General features: G+C 37.4%; 1 protein-coding gene across 1 annotated transcript in view; it reads left to right on the top strand.

Annotated features, from left to right (window-relative positions):
* POU6F2 (POU class 6 homeobox 2) overlaps positions 1–24,044 on the top strand; it is a 593,519-nt gene that overhangs the window by 129,975 nt on the left and 439,500 nt on the right. The window contains exon 2 of the mRNA XM_049781867.1: positions 14,256–14,427. Within this exon, the coding sequence (XP_049637824.1) occupies positions 14,256–14,427 (172 nt within the window). The remainder of the gene's footprint in view (positions 1–14,255; positions 14,428–24,044) is intronic.

The raw sequence follows: 24,044 nt of genomic DNA, 5'->3' as shown, positions 1-24,044 counted from the left end.
CAGGTTCTGAGGTTCACATTCTCTTTCCTATGGGTCGCAAAGATCCCTGCCCAAAGGTCCCTGCTATCATCTACCTCTTCATCTTTTGCTACACTTCCCACTGGCTTCATGCTATTTCATTTCCGTGGCTAGTACTCTTCACTTCTTTACATCATATTTTCTTAATAATTTGACTATTGTCAGCTCTAAAAGATGGCCTGCGCCTGATCTGTCTTGTTCAATGTGTTTCCAACTCCTTGAGAAGTGAAAGCATTGTCCTAAATTACTCACTCAATACACATTTGTGGAATACATGAATAAATGGCGCAAAATATATTAAATATAAAATATATAAAAATGTCCAATAACTCATATACAACAGCAAATCAGTTATCCACTGGATTTTCTAAAAATAAAAGACTTAAAATTCTTTATGACTAATGCAATTTGAATGTAGTGTAAAAGTTTGACAATTAACCTTCTCATTTATTTTGATGTTAATTCAAATTAATTTTCCTACTTGTGCTTAATCCAAGAAGATGATAATACTTGCTAACTTTTCAAAATGAATAACTGCAACTTTGATTAGAATTTTGCTTGATCCCCAAAGATTGAAAGGTCAAAGGCGAATCTTCCAGACTGATGAAAGTTATTGAGGCTCCTTATTAACACCCATCTTTTGCAGGGCATGGAAAAATGTAGTTATGCATCGTGCAGTTGGCACAGTGAGAACATAGGTGACCCAAGCACACACTGCTTTTCATTTGTTTCTGTTGATGCTCAGTGGGGTAGTATACAACAGAATTGTATGAAGAGATTAAATACCAGGCATAGATGATTGTGCCTTATTGATAGCTTAGTATCATTAAGAAGGTCTCATTTACATGAGTGATATTTGGGATAATTCTTCTGACACTGAATTAAATGTTATCCATATAAAGCAACTGCCTAAGCAAAGTAGTAAGAGAAAGGTGGAAATGGTGATAGGTGGAGTTTTCCAAACCTACCAAAAGGATCTAGTTGTTTTTATACACTGACACATGTTTTTGTGTGCTTTTATATGACTGTTTTACTGACTCGTTAGCCATTCTTTTTTTTGGGGGGGGGGCACACTCGGTGACTTTCAGGAGTTACTTTTGGCTATGTGCACAGAAATCACTCCTGGCTGGGGGACCGGATATCAGACCAAGGTCCTTCCTGGCTCAGCCTTGAGCAAGGCAAACACACTACCGCTGTACTTTGGCTCTGGCCCCTCATTAGCCATTCTTTAAGAATACTTGGTGACAAAGATGAATAACTCAGATATTTTGGTGCTTGGTTTCCAGAGGTCCTGTGTTTATGTTAATATATTATCTCAGTGTATGAATCTAAAAATAGTTGCAGATTGGTTCCCTAAAATAACAAGGAATTAAATCTAAAAAAATCTACTTAAAACGTCCTAACATTTTTATGTGGGGGGCCACACCCAGTGACGCTCAAGGGTTACTCCTGGCTATGAGTTCAGAAATAGCTTCTAGCTTTGGGGACAATATGGGATGCCAGGGATCTAATCCAGTTCCATCCTGGGTCAGCCGCATGCAAGGCAAACACCCTACTGCTGCACTATTGCTCAGTCCCTCAACATAAAATTTGATAGAGCAAATTATTAAAATAGTAATCTGGGGCCAGGGATGTAAGCTCAATGGTAGAGCACTTGCCTGGCCTATGTGAGTCCTAGATTTAATATCTGGAACTCCAAATGAATAGAACATAAAATAGGGTTCATAGGAAGAGTTGTACTTGAGGCTAGAGTGATGATAGTACAGTGGTAGTAGAGCTTTTGCTTTGCATTCCTCAGACCCAGGGTAGACCCAAGTTTGATCCACGGCATCCCCTATGGTCCCCCAAGCCTGCCAGGAGCTATTTCTGAGCACAGAGCCAGAATAACCCCTGAGTGCTGCCGGGCATGCCGGCCCCCTCCGCTGCAAAAAGGGAAAGGTAATACATTTGTATATGTAAAAGTCTGCTTTATGAGCTTAGCATACACCAGTACTTTACAGAATGGGAAAAAAAGAATAAGATAATATTACCTTTGTGAAAGAAATCATACTTGTTTGGCTCAGAGAAAATGCTAAATATGGTTCAGAGACAAAGAGCAGGTGCTTGCTCTGATGTAGCTGACCCTGATTCAATTTGGTTCCACATGTGGTCCCCTCCCAGCAATACCTCTAGAATGATTCCTGAAGCACAGAGTCAGAAGTGAGTCCTAAGCTCTGCTGATTGTGGTCCTGGCCCCCTTCCCCACTCAAAGACTAATGCCTTTTTACTGCTTCTTCAAGATGCTTTATATGACAGCAAGTGTTTGTGGTTTGTTTGTTTGTTTTTCTCTTTTTTATAAGGGAGATTTGGGGCCACACCTGGCAGAACTCAAGGCTTATTCGAGGCTCTGTGTTCAGAGCTCACTCCTGGCAATGCTCAGAGGACTGTATGCTCATGGTTTAATAAAATAGTTAGCTAAGTCTCTTTATATTCTGGGTTACAAACAAAAATATTTTAATAAAGATGAATAGGCTAGCTTATGGAGTGGGGAAACCCATTAAAAAATGCCAACACCTCCTGATGCATGTGTTTGTGAGAGTTCAAATCCTCAGGAATGAGAAGATTTAGCTAATCTTTCCAATCACATTCACTCTCTCTCCCCACCCCCATTTTCTTGGAATTATGTTATCTCTGAGAGTCTTAAAAGCTCAGAAGCTTTTTGAATTGCAGTGGCATTCAAAGGACAGTCAAGGGTCATCCTTGGAATATTAAAGGAGAGTGGATTAAAGGAGAGGGAGGGAAGGGAGCAGCTGGGGCTAAACATTGCCAAGTACAGACCCACGGCAGAAAATGAGAGGAAACCTCAGCAGGAGCAGATGTGGACCAAGTGAGCTTTCCCAGGAAGTAGCGCCCTAGCAACCTGCATCATTAGTGTCCGGCACAGAAGGCTGCAGTGAGAGCAGAGGAAGGAAAACACATATTAGTGAAATCAATTAAGCAACGATCTTTCAAACAGAAATAGAATGATTCCTTTTAGAAAATGAGACAACACAAACTGTGGACACTAAATGTAAACCCAAACTCCTCTTTAATTCAGGGACACAATGCTATGGAACAATCCTCTGAACTTTTTTTTTTTTTTTTTGCAAGTAACATAGTAAGATCTTAGGACTTATAAAGGCAAATTCTTTCTCTCAACCCTTCCAAATGGAGTAAAAGACTCAGTACAAGGGGTAAGCGAGTTTCAATCCTGAGCACTGTTAGAAGTAATCCCTGAGCACAGTTAGCAGTAAACTCTGTGCACTGCATGGATGGACCCCCAAAACACAACACATCAAAACATCTTTAAAGTCATTTATTTGGGGGCCGGAGAGATAAGATGTAAGGCGTTTACCTTGCATGTAGAACATTGGTGGTTCGAATCCTGGCATCCCATATGGTCCCCCGAGCCTGCCAGGAGCGATTTCTGAGCATAGAGCCAGGAGTAACCCCTGGGTGCTGCCGGGTGTGTCCAAAAACCAAAAAAAAAAAAAAGAAAGAAAGAAAGAAAGAAAGAAAGAAAGAAAGAAAGAAAGAAAGAAAGAAAGAAAGAAAGAAAGAAAGAAAGAAAGAAAGAAAGAAAGAAAGAAAGAAAGAAAGAAAGAAAGAAAGAAAGAAAGAAAGAAAGAAAGAAAGAAAGAAAGAAAGAAAGAAAGAAAGAAAGAAAGAAAAGTAATTTTTTTCAAGAATTTAAATTTTGGGGAGGGAAGAAGGTTACACTTTGTTATGCTCAGAGCTTATTTCTGACTTTCTGGCTCAGAAATTACTCCTGGTGGGACTCAGGGGACCATATGGGGCGCCAGACATTGAACCTGGATCAGCTGTGTGCAAGTGCCCTACCTGCTATACTATCATTCCAGGCCCTCAAAATACAGTTTTTTCTTTAGGTTCTCTTCCATCATATATGAATAAGTAAAGTCACTGGGCTTTTAATATGGGCCTATTATGTGCCAAGTGCAACCCTATGGTTCGAAATAAAAGGCAGTTCTGACAGGTCCCAAACCTGAGTAAGGCAAATGAATGAGGAATTCCTTTGAAAACGAAAGGTGGCTAAGAGGCTTCTCCATAGCAGGATGCAGACACAGAACAGAATATCTCTTATTATTACTGTGCAGACACCTGTTCCAAGCACTATTTCTGAATTACTTATTTAATGTGTCAAGCTATAGTGCTTATATAAACATTGCTCCCATTTTATTCTCAGAGTAATTGAGTTTCAAAGAGATATAATGAGATTCTGGTTTCAGACCCTGGGATGAGGAGAGGGTGGATGAGGAGAAGCCACACAAGGATCCACTGCCCTTGTGCTCAAGTTTTAGGCTGAGTGGTCATAGCTTCTTCTGGGCCAAAGGAAGGGCAGTGCTATACTCGCCAGCTAGTCCAGGCAGCCCTGGAGCTAGCCATTACCACATGTCAGAAAATCACTCCAGTGTGCTCACAGTCACTGGAAATGTGAAAGGCACATGCTAAGCCTAGGTGGTCTCTCTGCCTGCATTTGGCATGCACTCTGGTCTGCAGAAAGTTCAGTTGGTAAGGTGGAGCTGGTCAGGCATGGCAAACGGGCTTGGGTCAGTTCCGAAAGGACTGTGGAAATCAGGAGGTTTTTAAGCTGTATTTTAAGGGATGCTGCCTGTCAGCAGGGGGCAGAATGGATTTTTCTATTTACTTATGGAAATGTGAAATAAAAGAGAACAGGAAACTTTTTAACTAAAAAGCTTTACTCCTCAACTCTATGTCTTTTATTCTTTAGAATGTGGGATGAACCAGGTCTAGTTATCTCGTTAATGAATTATCCATTTAAATGGATAAACAGTGTGCCAGAGACTATCTAGCTCTTAACTGGCCTTGGAAATGTTGGGAAATAGATTTAATTGTGTAGAAAACACAATGCCTGATTTCCTTGGTTAGAGAATCAGAGGCCAGGATAAGAGACAGATCCAACTGGTGGTAGGATGTTTGATTTGCACACAGCAGACCCTGTTTAGATTTTCAGTGCCCCAATTTAGTCTCTGAGCCCCCCAGGACTGATCACTGAGCACAGAGCAAGGAGTAAGCCCTGAACACTGCTGAGTGTGGCCCCAAACCAAAACAACAAAAAAGATGGGGTGAGCAGAGCTCTGAGGTTGTGGCTGTGCACAGCCATCCCAAACAACAGTGCTGATTTGTTTTTCTGGCATTCTTGGTTCAATAAGCTTATCCAGGTCATCAACCACCTTACCCCATCAGTGGGAGCTTTGCTTTGTTTAATTTTGTCCTATGATAAAACAAAGCAACACCACCTCATAAAACCAAACTTACATTCCTGGAAACAAATCTGATGACAGTGATGACGTCTCTGAGAAAAATTATAGCATTAAGACAGTTGTGGTAGAATATTTCTAATAAACAGTGTGCCAGAGATTATCTAGCTCTTAACTGGTCTTGGAAATGTTGGGAAATCTGATGACATGCCAGCAGGTGAGATAGGGAGGCCTTAGTTTCCTCTTGAAATCTGTAATTTTAGATATCTCAAATTAACTTTTAAATATTTAAAATTTTGACATATTTTTGCCCTTAACTTTGCTTTCTCTCTTTCTTCACTCCTCCTCTGCCCTGCTCTCCTTCCCTCCCTTTTTTCCATCCTAGTAATCAATTAAAACACATTTATTAAGAGCTTATTTTATATCTGACACAGTGCCCAGTTTGGGGAGTTATGAGATGTTTGTATGTGAAAGGCTCGAGCATCTTCTAATGCTTATGTAATGTTCCTTTCTTTGCCTCCTTGAAGTACTACAAATAGGGAATACGTTGAAGGAGGGGAGTTTGCAGTCGTACTTGGCAGTGCACAAAGCTTACTCCTGGCCCTGCCCTCAGGATCACCCTTAGCAATGCTGCAGGGAACATAGGTAGTGCAAGATAGAATCAGAATCAGTGGTGTGCAAACAAGTGTCTTAGACCCTTTTGGATTAAGTTTAAATTCTGTTTAAAAGTGTACAATCTCTTTGGTTCCACAAGTAATTACCTTAGGTAGGCCTGTAAAGTTATTTTTTTCATGTACTCTGAAGATTTCTTGTAGAGTATGTAAGAGGAGCTGATCTGATGGTAACAAGCATGAGTTGATTCTTTGCCTCGCCAGTGTCTTTCTTTGTTGGTTCTCATACATGCAAGATACGGTTCCTCAACACATCTCTGGGCTCGTCTTCCAGAGCATCCTTTCAAGTCCTTAAGGTAGGTCCCTAAAGACTTCTAGGTTTCTGTTCAGTTTAGTTTGAAAATCTTGAGACAGTAGAAACTAGGTTTTTCAGTCTGTGAACTATACTGCCCTCTTAGAAAAATATACAAATATTCAGACTCTCTGTGTGTGTTTGTATACTCAATTGTATACACGAAATAATTACTTCTGCTAGAATTTTAAAGATGTTAAAAAGTAAACTTTATTTTTAGCCCAGGAATCAGATGTTTTTATTGGTAATGCCTAAGTAACTATATGTCCAAATTACTAAATGCAAGCTCACTTCAATCTGAATTACATTTGATCAAGTCCTGATGCCTATTTGAAGCCATGGCATTATGAAAAATATATGAATATAGGCTATGTGTATGTGATGTCAATATGTCTAAATAACCCCATTACCAAAAGACCAGATCTAGATGAATCTGGATTGAACTTCTATTGAGCTTTTTCACAAAGGCAGCAGAACTTGAATTGATTGTGGTATTAGGTTGTCAATACTACAGTCTCTCTTTCTTCCGACCTAAGTATACATGAAGTATTTCACCCATTCAATCATTTGAAACTTTAAGGGGCAAAGAAATTATAGATGTTGAAGGCAATGGTTTAGGTGAGCTGTACATAAATGCACACTAGATGCATCATAGAAGTCCAGGATTGGCTGAAACTTGTTGGATTGTTATGTTTTTATTTCAACTATGGATTGGTGTTGATGAGCTGTTTTGCTTAGTATTTGCTACTTGTGTCAAGAGAGTATGGTTCTCAAGGTAGGTGGGTCTTTTAGAAGAATGGAGATTCTAGGTAGTGACTGACAGGGGAAAAGATTGTATACTTATCTGAAGTTCAAAAAAATATAAGAGGACCAGAGTGGTGGCACAAACGGTAAGGCATCTGCCTTGCATGCGCTAACCTAGGACAGACCACGGTTCAATTCCCCATTGTCCCATATGGTCCCCCAAGCCAGGAGCCATTTCTGAGCACATAGCCAGGAGTAACCCGTGAGCATCACTGGGTGTGGCCCCAAACCCAAATATATATTATAATCTATATAAATATATATAAGAGATTTATTAACTGTGCTTATATCTTCACACTTAAAGAAATATCATTTGTTAATACCAAACAAGTGAAACATTTTGAAGCTATAGTGTATCCTTTCAAGATGATTCATTACATTTATTTTGACTAAATATTCACTAGATAAATTTTGAGTATTGATGAATGAGCAAGTTGTATACTTTCCCCAAAACTTCTCTTTTCTGTGCAAGGGTCTTGGGCTCTGTCTCAGTCAATAGTGACCTTTCTGGATCCATGGATCACATTTATCTGATCTGTGGGTATCATTCCCAGTTTCCTGGGCTGAGTTACAAATGTCTAAACCAAAATTTGCATGCATAACTGTTGAGTTATTTTTTGATAGATAATAGTGATAAATGAGGTAATGCTATATCCTCTAAACTTTGCCAACTTATAAATGTAAATATATATTCAATATAATACTATATCAGATAATTATATATTATATAATACAATATGTATTCATAATATAAAACATTAAATATTTATTATAATGAATATATTGTTATATTATATATGATATCTGATACCCACAATATCTATACCTAACATAGATTACTACTAAACATAATTGTTTTATTTTAAATCTCGCTTCTTAAACTGTGCTCATAAAGAATTCTTGAACACAGAGCAGGAATATTGCCAGGTGTAGTCCAAATATCCAAAAAAACAATAATCAGTGTTGATTGAATTCATTGTGATTTTAATATCTTTATTTTTATTGATTTCTAAAATTTTCCAAAATAAGTCTATATACTTGTATCAATATAAAAAAGTATATCTGTGAAAAATTGTTAATGAAGAAAAGAAAATAAAAATTATTTATGAATAAAATAATAAAATTTACATTTATAGTTTTCCCTCCACTCTTTGGACCACTTACTAAGGTTTAGGGTTTTTCTCTCTTTCAATTATTTGAAGTTCTGCAATTCAGAGTTGGGGAAATTAAATGCAAAACTTTGCAATTTAAGTTGGTTAAAGTCAGTTTGTTTCAATTTTTTTCTTTTTTTTTTTTGTTTTTTTTTGTTTTTGGGCCACACCCATTTGACACTCAGGGGTTACTCCTGGCTATGCGCTCAGAAATCGCCCCTGGCTTGGGGGAACCATATGGGATGCCAGGGGATCGAACCGTGGTTCGTCCTACGCTAGCGCTCGCAAGGCAGACAGACACCTTACCTCTAGCGCCACCTTCCCGGCCCCCAATTTTTTTTCTTAAAGTAAAATGTGTCACTTTTAAGGAGGATATCTAATACGTCTTTTTCTTTATAATAAACATAATTTTTATTGAATTATGCAGATAGATCTCTTCAGTGTAACTTTGCCTTACACAATGCTTTGAAGCTAAATAAATTGTTTACTTGGATTTTTTGAAACTAGCTACCTTAATTGTATTTTCCTCGAAACTGTTCTACCTGTTTCATAGCTGGTTTGTCTGTACATAAAAATATGCTAAAAAAAATATGCTGAACCCAGTTTAAGCGCATTTTAGTAGGGCACAGTAGTTTCAGCATGTGGCTGACTTGGATTTTGGTGTTCTGCTGAGTTAATAATTTTGTGTTCTTCAGTCTCTGACTAAAATATTTGTGTTTACAAAAACTGTTAATTTACTGAAGCCTTTTAGCTGAATTTTATTATGTTTATCTTATATGACTTTTCTGGTAGACTTTTCTGCTGTGTTTTAAATATGGGATGACTTCAAAAATTTTTTTATTATAGAACATCTTTTTGGGATACATTTTTTGTGCTTTTGGAAATACTATATTATTCCCATCTATTTTTTTTCCAGATGAGAAGTGTAAGAATGAAGAAGTGTGAGAATGTAGAGAATGAACGTAAATATATGAGTAAGGCCTACATATTTCACACTGTCTCCTGTCCTGTCTACTTTACTATGTTGGCCACAGATCACCCAAATAGTGTTGGATAAAAAATATTTTGTTTTTGGGTCTGAAGGGAAGAAAGTACTGTATATGGCCTATGCTGAAGTCATTAATTTAGCTATAGCCACCCTTCACAATTTATAATTCAAGTTCTGGGAAATTTCATAGGTTCCAGTGTCCAGGGGCCTCTGTTTAGTCACTGATGCTTACTGATCAAAAAAATTTAAAGGACAGTTATCTATGAAATCTCAAACTACAGCTTCACCATGTAACAGAATAAGTCATTTAGTTTTTCTAAGTCTCAGTACTAAAATGGGGTTAAATAGTTCCACAGTTTGGATGGCATTTTGTGTGTGTGTGTGTGTGTGTGTGTGTGTGTGTGTGTGTGTGTGTGTGAAATGTCCATATCTAGAATGTGGAGAGAGAATACAGTGGGTAAGGAGCTCGCCATTCATGCATCTGACCCAGGTTCGATTTCTGGTACCACAAACAGACCCCAACTCCTACTAGGAGTGATCCTTGAGCACAGAGTTAGCAAGAAACTCTGATCACTGCTGGATATAGCCTTAAAAACAATCACAATAAATAAAGTATGTATACATAAAGATAACTAATAAATGGAATATATTTTATTTTAATCTAGCAATGCCTGGAGAAAATGTAAAAGCATATCATGTAGTTCTTTAATTTGATTTTATTTTTTATTGTTTATTGTTTCATGGGCCACACCCAATGGTGCTAAGGGCTTAGTCCTGGTTCTGGTAAAGATAATAAATGGAATATATTTTAGAAAACAAAGCATATTTATTTTAATTTAGCAATGCCTGGAGAAAAATGTAAGAAATTAACATGTAGTTCTTTTGTCTGCTATTTCTTCTTTCTTTGACAAAACTCAGTGGTACTAAGAGCTTTCTCCTTGTTCTGTGTTCATGGATCACTCTTCAAGTGTTTGGGAAATCCTATGTGGTGCCAGGAATTGAACCATGTTAGATGTGAATACTGTATATTTCTGAGGTTGATTAAAGTCCTTTTATTGCAGGACATAGTGAAAGTTTTGTTTTGTTTTGGTTTTGGTTTTTGAGCCACATCCCGTAATGCTCAGGGGTTACTCCTGGCTATGTTCTCAGAAGTCGCTCCTGGCTTGGGGGACCATATGGGACACCGGGGGATCAAACCGCGGTCCGTCCTAGGCTAGCGCTGTCAAGGTAGACACCTTACCTCTAGCACCACCACGCCGGCCCCTGGACATAGTGAAAGTTTTGTTGGTATTTTGATCATGAAAATTACCTCTCCTGCTTCACCTGTTTTCACCATCTGGTTCTGAGTCTCTGCTGATTTTTGTGAGTACTTCACTGGTATATGTGGTGCCCTATTCCTGCCTGCACACACTTGACTTTATTCCATATTGGGCCAGTGACTCTCTTCCATCAGGATTGATGAACAAATTGCAGTCAACTGCTACTTCTTTGACTGTAGTCACATTTTCAAGGAAGGGTTCTTTACCAGCTTTACTTTTTAAATGTACTAGCTATTTCTGTTACTGTTGGCTGCTGCAAAGATCCTTATACATGTTGAAGTTGCCCTCTTAAATTCTCTCAAAATCTTTTCTCTACTCTTGTAGAAAGTATTTGCAGACTGCCATTGCTTTTAGCAGGGAGAAATGTCTTCTAAGCCAAGTGTTGCTTGAAAAAAGGAACTCCACTCCACCATCACTTATAATGCTGTACTCAGTGGTTACAGGTTCTTACGTATTTTTTCCAATGGATCCTTCCCAGTGGCTGCTGCTATGATTAAAAACTGTCTTCATTCTCTCTGTCTCACTAAGGGATTTTTTGTTAATCATATTGCAAATATATGTATATAGACATACATATTTTGTAAGATAAAAAAATTAAATGAGGGAAAACTTCTGGATTTTCTATGCTCAATTCTTTGGCAGGCATTAGTTGGAAACTTCGCCGTGTATGAGGTATGTAAAGTAATTTCATTAAGAGATAATGGCAGGGACCGGAGAGATAGCATGGAGGTAGGGTGTTTGCCTTGCATGCAGAAGGACGGTGGTTCGAATCCCGGAATCCCCCGAGCCTGCCAGGAGTGATTTCTGAGTGTAGAGCCAGGAGTAACCCTTGAGTGCTGCCAGGTGTGACCCAAAAAACAAATACAAAAAAAAAAAGGTAATTGCCATTGAATATATCCCATCTACAAATACATGCTTTACACACATCAACAAAACCAAACATCTTAATGATTTCAGCGCACTTGACTTTAGCAGCTGCATGTCAACTCCTCTATGTGATTTGGGGCTCATTTTGACTACTGACAAATAAGATATATATAGAATATTTTAAAAATATCTCCAGGTAGTCAATAATACAGAAGTAATCATGTTTGACTTTTGATAAAGGTAGTAAATATTATTTCCAGCCGTGTTTACCAGAAACATTACCTTTATAAGAACTTCAATGGGCAAAGGAGCCTTTGAGATGTGTGTTTAAAAGCACATGCCATGTCCTTCACTTTAGATTAGAGAGATGCCTGAGAAGTCACTTGTTTTATAAAGTAAAAAAAAAAAAAAACTTACTAGAATTGAACCTAAGCTTTCTCCTTTCTATAAGGAGTCTAGGTAGCAGAACCAAACTATAAAGCAGCATTTCCTTCCCTATGCAAGTGGGATCCACTAACTAAGTCAGAAGATTCCAAACATGGGAAAGAAATTTGGGGAAAATTGTGAGAATTTTGTGTCTTCTTTCTTTTTTGTCTTCCGATCCTAAGGTCTCCAATTTAAGGCAACCAAGCACAGTAAATTAAATGTCAATCCATCACCAGCAAATTCAGACTGACAATAGTGTGAATTGACCTCATTGATTACATTGACTATATTTCAAATATTACAATATGACGAGACAAGCTTAATCTATTTCCTAAAGAGTTCAAGGTAGGCATCACTGTTTCTGAAGGGGGAAAACAATGGAGCAATGTTTGTGGTTGCTCTCTGCAATAATCTGATGCTGACAGAGAGTAGTATTTTATTTAGTAATTAACAGTGTAAAGGGGAGAGGAGCTGTCATGTTGGTTCTTAAGCTGGGGAATGTGATGAAAGATGATATCTGCGATCTCATCCTTTCCACTTGTTTAGGATTGTCAGGATGAGAAATGTCAGCATTATGGAGCTCGCCTCTGCTCTTGATATGATAAAACCCTTCAAAAGCCAGTCTTTCTCCCTCATCCCCCTCCTTTCCTGCTTTCTCTCTCTCTGCACTCTCTACACTTGCTTTTTTTATTTATCCTGTTTTGTTAGATGGCAGAAATATAATTCTTTTCTTTCTTCCTATTATAAGCCACCATTTTTGTTTTATTATATGTTTCACAACACCTAATGCCCCACTGAAAATTACCTTGTTAAATGACAGTGTTTCCAAGCCATGAATCCTTTCCACCATTCCCTCAGAGGCTTGAAACAGTCAACAGACTGTAAAGAATAAATAATAAAAAAGTATTGATTATTTTGATGACTGTGAGATTCAATTAAGTATTAATTTTGCCCTCCAGTGGACCTATCAAGGTATTCAAAAGGGAGGATTCGGCTCAGCTAAATGCGTGCTGAGTGCTTCAGCCTTAAATAGGGAGAAAATGTGTTTACTTACAGTATTTGGAGACGAAATGCATTGATGCACGGAGGCCAATATTTAAGTGCTGTGCAAATTAAGCCCTGGTGACAGTGACATTGTTTTCAGTGGTATGAGTATTGACTAAGAAGTGCATTTGATGACAGCTTAAACTATTTGTATTGATTAACATTTTCATAGATTATCATGTGTCATATCAAATTCACTTTTCAGGCATGAATACATTAAAAAAAATAACCACAGGCATACCGTGACCAATGCAATGATGGCCGAGAGACCACATCTACCCACCTGCTCCCACGCTGGTCACCTGTTTCCTGCTCAGGAACCATTTGGGCATGAACTTGGCAATAAATACCTCCCAGAGAATGCTAAAAGGGCATTTCTTTTTTCCTTTCCTTTCAAGCCTCAATATTTGTGGCCAAACAAAATGATGCCCCTTAGTTTGAAGATGGAATCAAAGACCATACTTGGAAAATATTTTTAACCCTAAAACGCCTTCCTCATGAGCTTCAGATAAAGAACACTTACGTTATTAGGGAGGAAAGTTTGCCCTCTCTGGGGTTTTTTCCCTTTCCTCTTTTTCGTTCATGTTCTGGGCATTAGCGAGCAGATTCTGATTTATTGACCAGCATTTGTAAGTATTTTTTCCAATTCCTTTAACTATTCTAAACCAATTTTTATTTATTTTGTTGTGTTGCTTGCTTGAAAATGCTCATTTGATGTGGGGTCAGTTTCAGTCTCAAAAGTGGGGCTAGACAAATCAAGTTGTGAGAGTGCTTTCGAGAATTTACACGAGTCATTTTTTTTCTTTTTTTCCCTTTTCTTTCTTTGAACTCAAAGGGCTCTTTTCTTTCCAGGGTCTTTTCTCAGCTCTCAAGATTGAGTTTAATCGCTTTCTCCCCAGGGAAAAGGTTCCTTAAAATAGCCCCATCCTTTTTTCCATAGGGTGCACCATTCTTGCTTTGAAGTACTGCAGAAATACAAACCCGGCACTTTTTCCCCTAATATTTTTTCCTTGCTGCATGAAAGAGGGAACAAGGTGTAAAATAAAAACAGGGACACAAAAGCACACCTCCCAATGGAAACTGCGTGGCTCAGGTTGCCTTCCAAGTTGTTGTTGTTATTTTTTTCCCTCCTCCTCTGCGTTGCCTCCTGCATCTCTCACATGCTAGTTGAGCTTTAATAGGGTGGGAGTAATGGAGAAGTCGGATCTGTAATAGCTATTCACTTGACTGCAGCCGGCAATAAACGCGGGAGCAGCCGGAGATAAGAGGGAGAGTGTTGTGTGTGTGTGTGTGTGTGTGTGTGTGTGTGTGTGTGTGTGTGTGTGCGTGCGTGCAGAAGAGGGAGAGAGGGAGCTGGAAGACGCGCTCACTAAAGCGCCCCCGCGCTTTTCGCTCCCCTTGTCCCCCCCAATCCTAGGATCCAATGATAGCCGGACAAGTCAGTAAGCCTTCGCTGGCGGTGCGGGGTGCGATGAACGCGGAGCCCAGAGGCGAGGACGCGGCTGCAACACCCGACGGCGAGCCGAGTGCGCCCCTGCCCGCTCCCGCGGACTCCGATGACAACGAGGACGCCCCCGGCGCGCGCTTCGGTGAGTCCGGCCGCGGGTCCCCCAGCTCGCCAGCTTGGATCCCGCATTGGGGCCCCTGGCCCCGGGCCCAGACCCGACCCCACTGAGCCGCTCGGAGGAGCTCAACTTCCCCAGCAAGGAACTTCCCGGCTCGCTCCTGGCCAGCTGAGCTCTCTCTCTCTCTCTCCAGGGCTGTCACACTGGTAGAGGGAGGAGTGACGAGGGGTGCGGGAAAGTCAAGAAGATTTGGGGTTGGGGGGTATGATGATCAGGAAATCAGTTCCTAGAAGAGAATCGGTTCCCCTTTATTGAATCAATATCGACTCGCTTTCGGGATGCTGCGCAGCCTTTTGTTAAAAGGGAAGAAGCTGGGTGGGCCCCGGAGTTGTTCATATTCTTAGTATCTGTCCTTAAAAGATTGGGAAGGAGGACAACTGAGAAATAGCAATAATGAGAGTCTGGCTGGGCCAGGTAAACAAAGGTGGAATGGATGGATGTAGTTCAGGGGAATCACATTTTTGCAATCACAAGTCGAAGGAGTCTCTCTTGGAAAGCAAACAAGCAAACAAACAGAAAATCGAGGGCTTTTGCCCTAGTTCTTGCCCTCGTCGCCCTCCTCCTGAGGGTGAAGGCTGCCCAGGACCTTTTAGGGATCATTGTTTCCTAAACAAAGCAGAAATAAGCAGAGTGTCACTCTAGTAAAGACATCCGTCATTCAAACAGATGACACTCTGTAAGCCAACTCTGGCCACTGTGATCTCTAATCAGAAACGGGGGTGCGCATTGCTGAGGCGCGTGGTTGAGTGATGGATGGGGATCTCTCTCTCTCTGTGCTCCAGAGAAGCACTTTCTGGGGCATTCACATTAGGTTCAAACTCTTGCTCTCGAAGCACTTTCTTGTAATGACTTTCAAGTAATTACATACTTCAACAATATGTATGCATAGACGTGCATGTACATAGATAAAGAAACACATACTAACATGCTGATACCTAATATACATTCACCTGATCCCTATCTATATATCTGATATCTATCAACAAGTCTGGCTGATGTCAGAAGGTAATCAAGTACTTTAACTTCAAAGAAAATTCTAAGAATGCACTAAAACAAGATAGACTTTATGACAGAAGAAAGCAGCTTTTGACAGTTGGTTTGGCAACTTTCCGCTAGCTTCAACATGGAAACTTTTCTCTGATTTTCAGTATTCACAATTAAATATTACAGGGGTATTGCTGAGCAACTTTCTTTTAAATCTTATATTGGCAGAATACTGTTTTAAGTTAAGAATATAACAGGTTAGTTTCCTGTTCCATTCATCTTTCTTTTAAAAAAAAAAAGCAGCAATTTCATCTTTACATGGATTTTCAAAACATGGATATAATTTTAAATCATTTTCATCTTACAAAATTGTTGGTTATATAGTCTATTCTTATCGATATAATATCTTAAAGTCATTATTTTAGGGGGTTAGTGAGAAAATTAAAAAAAATTATGTTGGAACTTGAAAGTCTCTGATGTTCAGTGTACTAACATTTAGCATAATGACATTGAAAAATTGAAGTTAACATAACTACTGGCAATCATTTGTTCCTAAACTTTGCATACATTTAAGAAAACTAATCTACTTTGTAGATGTCAGGTTTTAATTCCAACTTGTGGATAAAAATTCAGAAAATATTGATTTAGTTTCTCAACATTTAGAGTTTTCTAATACTGAAAATAATTCTAGACATGCTATGTCACTCTTACTGATTGGCATGTGTCAAGAATTAAGCTTAAAAAATTCTAGCAAATAAAATAATGGAATTAAAAGTTCATTGAAATTATTTCTAAGTATGATATTGGGTAAACTAAGAAATCGTAACTTTATTTAGAAGCCACAATAGGTTTCAGAATGTACTCAAAACTTTTGGTTTTATGAGAGTGAGTTATGAGTCTTATATTTAATATTCCTTTTGTATTTCCTTAACTTTATTTTGTATTAAATTCTTTTAAACACAATGTCCACATATTTTCAGGTTTCCTATTAGGTAAAGAAGAAATAAGAAGATAGCTTTGGTGATTTCAGAGAAAGGTTTAGAGGTAATACGAGAGAGATAACAAACCATATGGGCAAAGTATCCTGATATACTCTTAAGGTTTTCTTAGCTCTTGGGTTAGTTACAATCTCACTTTTGCCTTAGAGATTTTGGTTTATATGCCAAAAATTTGATAGAATAATTCTCTTCCCAACAATTAACAATGGATAATTTAATGGATCATTATTTCATTTGACATGAATTTGTTCACTTATTCAGTATGTACTGTTGTTAGTGTTTCCTATTGATAGCAAGAAATTATATTCTTCCTCAATAATTGAGAGCACCCAGATAAATTGCTAAGCAATGCTATTTTCTTAATGCTCTCTTAAACAATCAGTTTTATAATATACATACATTCTTAAAAACTGTGCCTCTGAGAAAAAAAGACAAGATAAAGAAAGACTATGTGCATTCTGATGTGCTTGTTTTTATGAAGGCATGTTAGTTAACAACAAGAGACAAGAAGGGCTCAGATTTTTGGTTCCTGAAATTGAACACAAATGAACAGCCCAAAATGGATTGGGGGTGGTGGTGTTTATTCCCTGCCTTCTGTGTTGTTCAGATTAGCAATCCAGAGGACAAGTCAGTATCCCTCACAGTAAGGCACCTGGAGGCTGCAAACTGCAGGAGAAAGGCTAATACTGATGCCCTCTATGGATAAACAAAGGAAATTCCAGGAAACAGAGGGTCTTTTATGCCTTTTCTTAAATAGCACCTCTGCACTTAACAGCATCCAAAGGGAGACATACTGTACTGAAGGCTTCAGGGCTCTGAACAGCTCGAAGTACCAGAAGGAGAAACCAGAAGCCATATGCCAGCCTAAGTAGAAAGTTCAGAAAAGGGCCCTTGTGTTTTATAAAGTAATTACATCAGAGGTAATGTTTTGCGTAACTTGAACAGTCATGGAAACTAAAGTACCCTTAGGAGAGATGAATTCATATTTCATTGAGAAACATGTGGTTAGCTAGTTTCCTGTGATAGCATTCAGTGGTGCATTATTTATTCTTGTAAAGCCTAAGAGTAACTCTCTAGTTACTAGCTTTTCTAGCTCATGACTACATTATGTTAAGCTCTGAGCCTTAGGAGAAAGGATGGAAAACAGACTTGTTTCAGCTGTGTGCTTAAATCAGTGATGCCACACAGGGCCAGTTCTTTAGTATGTGACCATTCAAACCATTCTCTAAACTGGCCTTTGGCAAGCACTCGCAAAGGGAAGAGGTTGCTATGTACAGTGACAGTTATAGCACTGCTGTCAATGTGGTGCTTCAGTTTTAGTTACACCCATCAAGAATTCAGTGTTCCACATTCAGTCAAGTTGGATGCTAAAATTCAAAGAGTAATATCAACAACTTGGTCAGGAATATGGCTGCAGCAGAGATGAAAATAATATACATCCCGAGGAAATCTCTATATTAAAGTTTATTCCTACAATCCCATGGAAGAAGTGAGAACGCATAAACATGCCCTAAATATTTTCTCCCATACATATTTGAGATTGGAAAGGTGATTTATTAACAGTTTTCCTCCTAGAACTATTTTTATTGTTTCAAATTAAACTATGCTTGCTTTTCATAAAGTTTCATGTTCCTTGGGTAGCTGAGTTAGTCTCTGTGGCTTGTTTCTCAGAACCAAACTGTGGGAATCAGGTACTCCGCTCTAAAGCCTTGAGTTGAGAGGCAAACAAGATAACCATCAAAACATTCTAGCTGAAATAAAATGTTTGGTATTGGGTTTATTTAATGACGTGCTGTTTTCCTGGGCTAAACAGAAAACGTATGCAATAATATTTATGAGTGACTATTTCCATGCCACCTATCTGTAAACATCTATCTGAAAAGAGTTGAGAGCCCAGTGTTTCCTCCTTTCTAGAAAATGTTCAATTTGGGGAATTTCTCTTTTCTTTTCCCTTCAGCTGTGTAAGATTTTAGGTAGGATTTATAAGTGTTTTCTTAAATTACTATTCAGTTTGACTTAATTCACATTTAAAGTAATGGAGTTGTTTTCAAAGACAAAAGGAAAAGAGACTAAATTGTCTGTCACCCCTTGAGACAATGGTTTCTATAGGTCAGTGTGGAGGTCATGAGTAGAGAGTAGGAAAGTACCTGGGAGGTGACATTACTTTCTATTTTTGCCTAAGTGAGGTATTCATCATGATACCACTGTCTTCATCATTTTATGCAACTTAATCTCTTAGCGTTAGTGTTAGAGACTTGAATGTCTTATAAACCTGTGAAAATAATCAGCACACAGGACTTAAGCCCAAAAGAGATTTTGCTGTGACACCATGAGAAAAATTCCCTAGAGTGGCAGGCGAGGGGCGCTAGAGGTAAGGTGTCTGCCTTGCAAGCGTTAGCCAAGGAAGGACCGCGGTTCCATCCCCTGGCGTCCCATATGGTCCCCCCAAGCCAGGGACAATTTCTGAGCGCTTAACCAGGAGTAACCCCTGAGCATCAAATGGGTGTGGCCCGAAAAACCAAAAAAAAAAAAAAAAAAAGAAAGAAAAATTCCCTAGAGAATTATTTCCATTTAAAATATGTATTATGGCTTTATATTTTAAAAGGTTTCTATTATATCAACTGCAAATTCATTGCATTTTCACTGAAGTGATATGTTTAGCTAAAAACCCCCAAAACTACATGTTTTAATCAATGAAATAATTTGAGTAATGTAGCCAATGCAAAAACAGTTAATTAAAAAAATTCAGAAGAAACCTGTATTTGTGTAAGGAAGTGGACTTTATGCTGTCAAAAAATCCCTAAGTACATGCTGTGCTGCTCTCTGAGGGGTGGGATACACATTTAAACACATTTCTTAATATTAAAAAGAAGTTACGTGCATTGAAATATCTTTGAAAAAATCCAGTGAGAGGTTTTGATTAGTTAAATTTAGTTGAGACACCAATCCAGAAAACCATTGAATACAGCATTGATAAATATATCTCTTTTAACTACCATTCATGTGTAAGTGTTAAAATTAAAAAAAAAAATCCACATGAATTGGTACTAGTGTTGTAACTTCTCACCATATTCATCCAGTAAGCTATGGTGATTATTAAATAGCACTTTGATAGAAGATAGTAAGAATATCTGATTCAATGTATTTAGTGGGGGCTTTATTGTCTGTTTTGCCATGCTTAGGGTGCTGAAGTCAAATCTCTGTATAAGGAAGGAAGCTCAATATCACAGCCATTCATGGTTAGACTAGCAAATACAAATACTAATACAGTTTGACAAGTTTTTTCTTTTGAAAGCTATGATTCTTATATCTTGTCATCAGAAATAGTCTCATAAACAACTTCAAAGACACAGTATTAGAAATTATACAAATCTACACCATCACCATTTAAATGATCTCTCATGTTTTTGATGTCTTGAATGCTTCTGACTTAAAGGTTATATGACATACTAGTGCTTGCGTGTTCTCTGGGCTGATTTTATGTCATAATTAATAAATAGAGATGTATTTCAGATTCAAGCCCCATGTCTCAGCCCTTAAGTAGATCATTTTCTTTCTCAGTTACCTAATTTCTTTATAACTAGCTTGGTTCTTTCCAAAACTGACTAAATAAAATTTCCTCATCCTTAAAATGAGACAAAAGTGATTACGTCAAGTGGATGTGCTTATTATTAGAGAGTAAACAGAGAGAACTGGTATTTTCTTTGATTGCCGACCTTGCTTTTTTATATTTGGGGATTAATAATACATCATCCGTTTACACATTTAAGGAGATAGATGTGAAGAAAAGAGAGTATGCGATCCTGATTTTCTTCCCTGAGAAAACAAAACAGGGCCTCTCATGAAGCGGCCCCATTCACCCAGCTAGCTCCCTGGATCCACTTAACATGTATCTTGATTTTCTTATGCTAAAGTAAAAGATAACAAAGTGTTTACTCCAAACTAGCACCCTGTCAGGGGACAATATGTGTAAAGTTTCCTGCTGTAAGGTTAATAAATTTTTAAAAAATATCCAAAGGCAGAGGTAATGAGAGAAAGCCCAGGTGGTGACAGCTGCCATTCTCCAGCGGGCGGTTTCTCTTTAACATCCTACTTGACTCTGGAATTTTCGTGTTTGTTAGCTTCCCAGGTTCTATGCTGGCTTGGTGCTTGTGTGTTCAGTGTTGCTTTCATCATAGCCACTTCATTCCACTTTGAAACCTTGACCCTTTTATATTTCAAATGTTTTCTTTTAGAGCAAATAGGTTAGCCTAATTTGTCTCAATATGGTATTTTATATACATCATGCTATAAACCTGAAATGGGAATTTAAGCCTGTCAATGCAGAACTTTTCTTTGAAATGCTTTTCAATAATATTTATATTTAAATTAATTCATAACTGAGAAATTGGACTTTGTCTGGTAGCTTCTGCTGATGTCTGTGTATTAAATGTGTTGAACTGGGCCAACCTTCAAAAATGTAAATTTTCACGTTTTGATTTTCAAAATAATATGAAACCTGGGTGCAGTGATTTAGTAACAGCATAATTAGGTTGTTATCTACCATTAATAACTAAACCAAAATGGATCAAGTTTTCAGTGCAAACACAGGGGGTTAGAATTTTGAATTCAAAATCCTTTTAGGTGAAAAAGGTTTGGCATTTTCATAGAAATGAAATTAATTTGACTTTTGAGAATTTCATGATAATTTTTTAAAGCCACCTAAGCAAGACACTTAGATCAGAGCACCTCTTTGGTTTGGGGGTCACAGTTGGCTTTATTTCTGGTTCTGTGCTCAGGAACAGGAATTCTGTTGAGCTCGGGGTCCATATAGGATGATGGGGATGGAATGTGAGACAGCCCTGGGCAAGGCAAGTACTCTACTTGCTGCACTATGGCTATGGGCCACCTCTTCTTGATAGTTTACTAATATTTGATATTACTATTCCTTTTTTAAACCTCAGAATGTTAATAAATGTCTGTTTTACTTGAATGCTTGAAATGAAGGCTGTATTCAAATCTTTATTAGTAGGAACATTTTCACTGCAATATTTTTGAAACTTCTATGTTGCAAGATCTTTTGTTTCTTTTTAGTTAAAATGTTAACACCTGAATAACATAATTAAAGCTGTGTAAATGACTTATTTTATTAGAGTGCTACACAACTATTAAAATGATTTGAAAGTATAATGAGAGGTGATCAGCTTACAGTTAGAGAAGCCAACATCATTGTATTTAAAGCCAGTTCCTTGAAAGTTTACATTTGATCTATACTGAAGACCACTTAAAAATTGGGTTCTACAATGAAAGCTGCATTTATCTCAATAGTGAAAGTATCTGTCAGGCAACAGAGGGTGTGGGTGGAGAGAGATGGGGTGCATTGGTGGTAGGAATGTTGCACTGGTGAAAGGGGGTCTTCTTTTGTTACTGAAACCCAACTACAGTCATGTTTGTAATCACAGTGTTTAAATAAAGATATAAAAATATCTGAAAAAAAAATAAAAGAAATTTCTTCCTGAGAGGTAGAGAGGCAGGGAGAGGAGTACTGGGAGGGAAACAGGGGACATTGATAGTGGTATGAAATGTGCACTGATGAAGAAATGGGTTGGCTATGGGTTGGATATTGTATGACCGAAACTAAATCATGAATAACTTTCTTATTGTGTCTAATAGTTTAATAGTTTACTAATTAGACTAGTTTGTATGTCATTTATGATATTCTTTACACTATAACATAGAAAAGAAATTTTCAGAATCTGCACAGCTTTATTTAGTAAAGAATAAATAAAGTAAAAAATAAAAATAAAGTAAAAGAATTTTCATTATTTTGCAATTTGAATTATAGGAAATACCCATTTTTGTGGCATTTAAAAATTGTCCAAGCTAGAAAAGACATAACTCTAAATATTGGGAAATAAATATTTGTTTATTGAAAATTATTAAATTATAATTAAAGCATTGTTATTTTCCTTTGAGCAAATTTTTATCTCATACCTATCAAGATTTTGTGTGCTTGAATAGACATTTCTATTACACATATTAAGAATGAGAGGGTGGTTGATGCACAGTAAAAAATAATATTTTAAACATTCGCTATTAAAGTACTGTAGTGCAATTGATCTCCTTTAGCAATTCTTGACAACCACATTATGTGGTTATTCGTTTTTTTATAAAAAAAATGGCATAATTTATTTTGTAAATTTATGACTTGGGATTACTTTCTACAAAAGAGAATGATTACTGATAAAGAACTGCTAATGTTTATTTTTAACTTTAGAAATGAAAGAATTTTTAAACTCGTTAAAATCTAAAAAATTATTATTGTGGAGTAAAGTAATTTTCCCTGAAATCAACCATGAATTTAGAAGAACAAAAATATAAAGAATAGAAGACTTTTCCTGCATTTAAAAAGTGTAGATGTGGAAGAGATATGTAGAATGTATTGTCCTTTCTCTCTTTCCCTAGACTTTATTTTTCTTAACAGTTTATAGCTCGTATAGCAAAATATTGTGAAAGAGAATCATGCTAATAAGGAAACATGCAAGTTGAAAAAGGAAAACATGAAAAATATTCTTAAATAAATACTTTATTAGATTAATTCACTATAATCTATGCCTTTTAATGTTTAATATCTTAGGAACTATTTCTCACTAGGATATTTCAACAGAGCAACAGTTAAAAATCACATAAAAATGGAATATTTCTTGAGACTAAGGGACAACTGGTAGTGGGACAGGGACATAAGGGTCAGAAGGTGGCCAGTAAAATGCACTATTATGGCTGAAACCCAATTATGAACATGTTTGTAACCATGGTATTTAAATAAAATTATATATGTAAAATATGTATATGTGTATATATATGTATATATAAAGAAGGGGGCCAGTAAAAGGTTGAGAGATGCTGTTCAACAGTATACAGAATAAGTCAATGAAATAATAAGATTCTAAATAATGTGGAGAAGATATCTTTGTTAAACTTTATACAAATTTTTTCCTTTTTCTTTTTTTTTTTTTAAGGCAGGTTTTAAATTTCAGAATGACCTAAGAAATCCTTCATATTTCCATGAATTCTTTTATAGATCTTTGTTTTAGTCTGGAAATCTTCCATTGTATTCTGTGATATAATTTCTTAAAATTTTTATGAGAATGTACAGGCAATCAGAAATTATTAAAAAGTGAAGCTTCAGGTTTCAATAAGGATTAGTGTTGACAGCTACCTGCTCAAAAAAATAAGCAGAGCTAGTAGGATTGAAAGTTGCTGATGGCACCGAGTTGGTTGCACTAGCATGGAATGGGATACCCGTCTTGTCATCTACAGTATATCTATATGTTTTTATAATGATCTAATAACCTGAACCCTGTAACAGTTTATGGTCCTTTGGAGAATTCTTATGGATTTTTAGAGTGACGGAGGTCTGCGAAAGGATCTTGAAAGCTTTCACAAAGTCTGGCTGGGTGACAGAATTAAGCATGACTGTGATTTAGCTGCTAAGGAATCCTATTGATTGGGTGAGTCATTAAACTTTTAAGTTAAAACAAAACCTCAAAAAAAAAAAAAGGTAGCTAGGAAGAGTAGGTGCGGCCCAAAGGATGGTAGAAATTGAAGAGTGCTGAAGGG

This window comes from Suncus etruscus, chromosome 10 (genome assembly GCF_024139225.1).
Source record: "Suncus etruscus isolate mSunEtr1 chromosome 10, mSunEtr1.pri.cur, whole genome shotgun sequence".
Taxonomy (NCBI): Eukaryota; Metazoa; Chordata; class Mammalia; order Eulipotyphla; family Soricidae; genus Suncus; species Suncus etruscus.
This window is presented reverse-complemented; position numbering and strand designations above follow the sequence as displayed.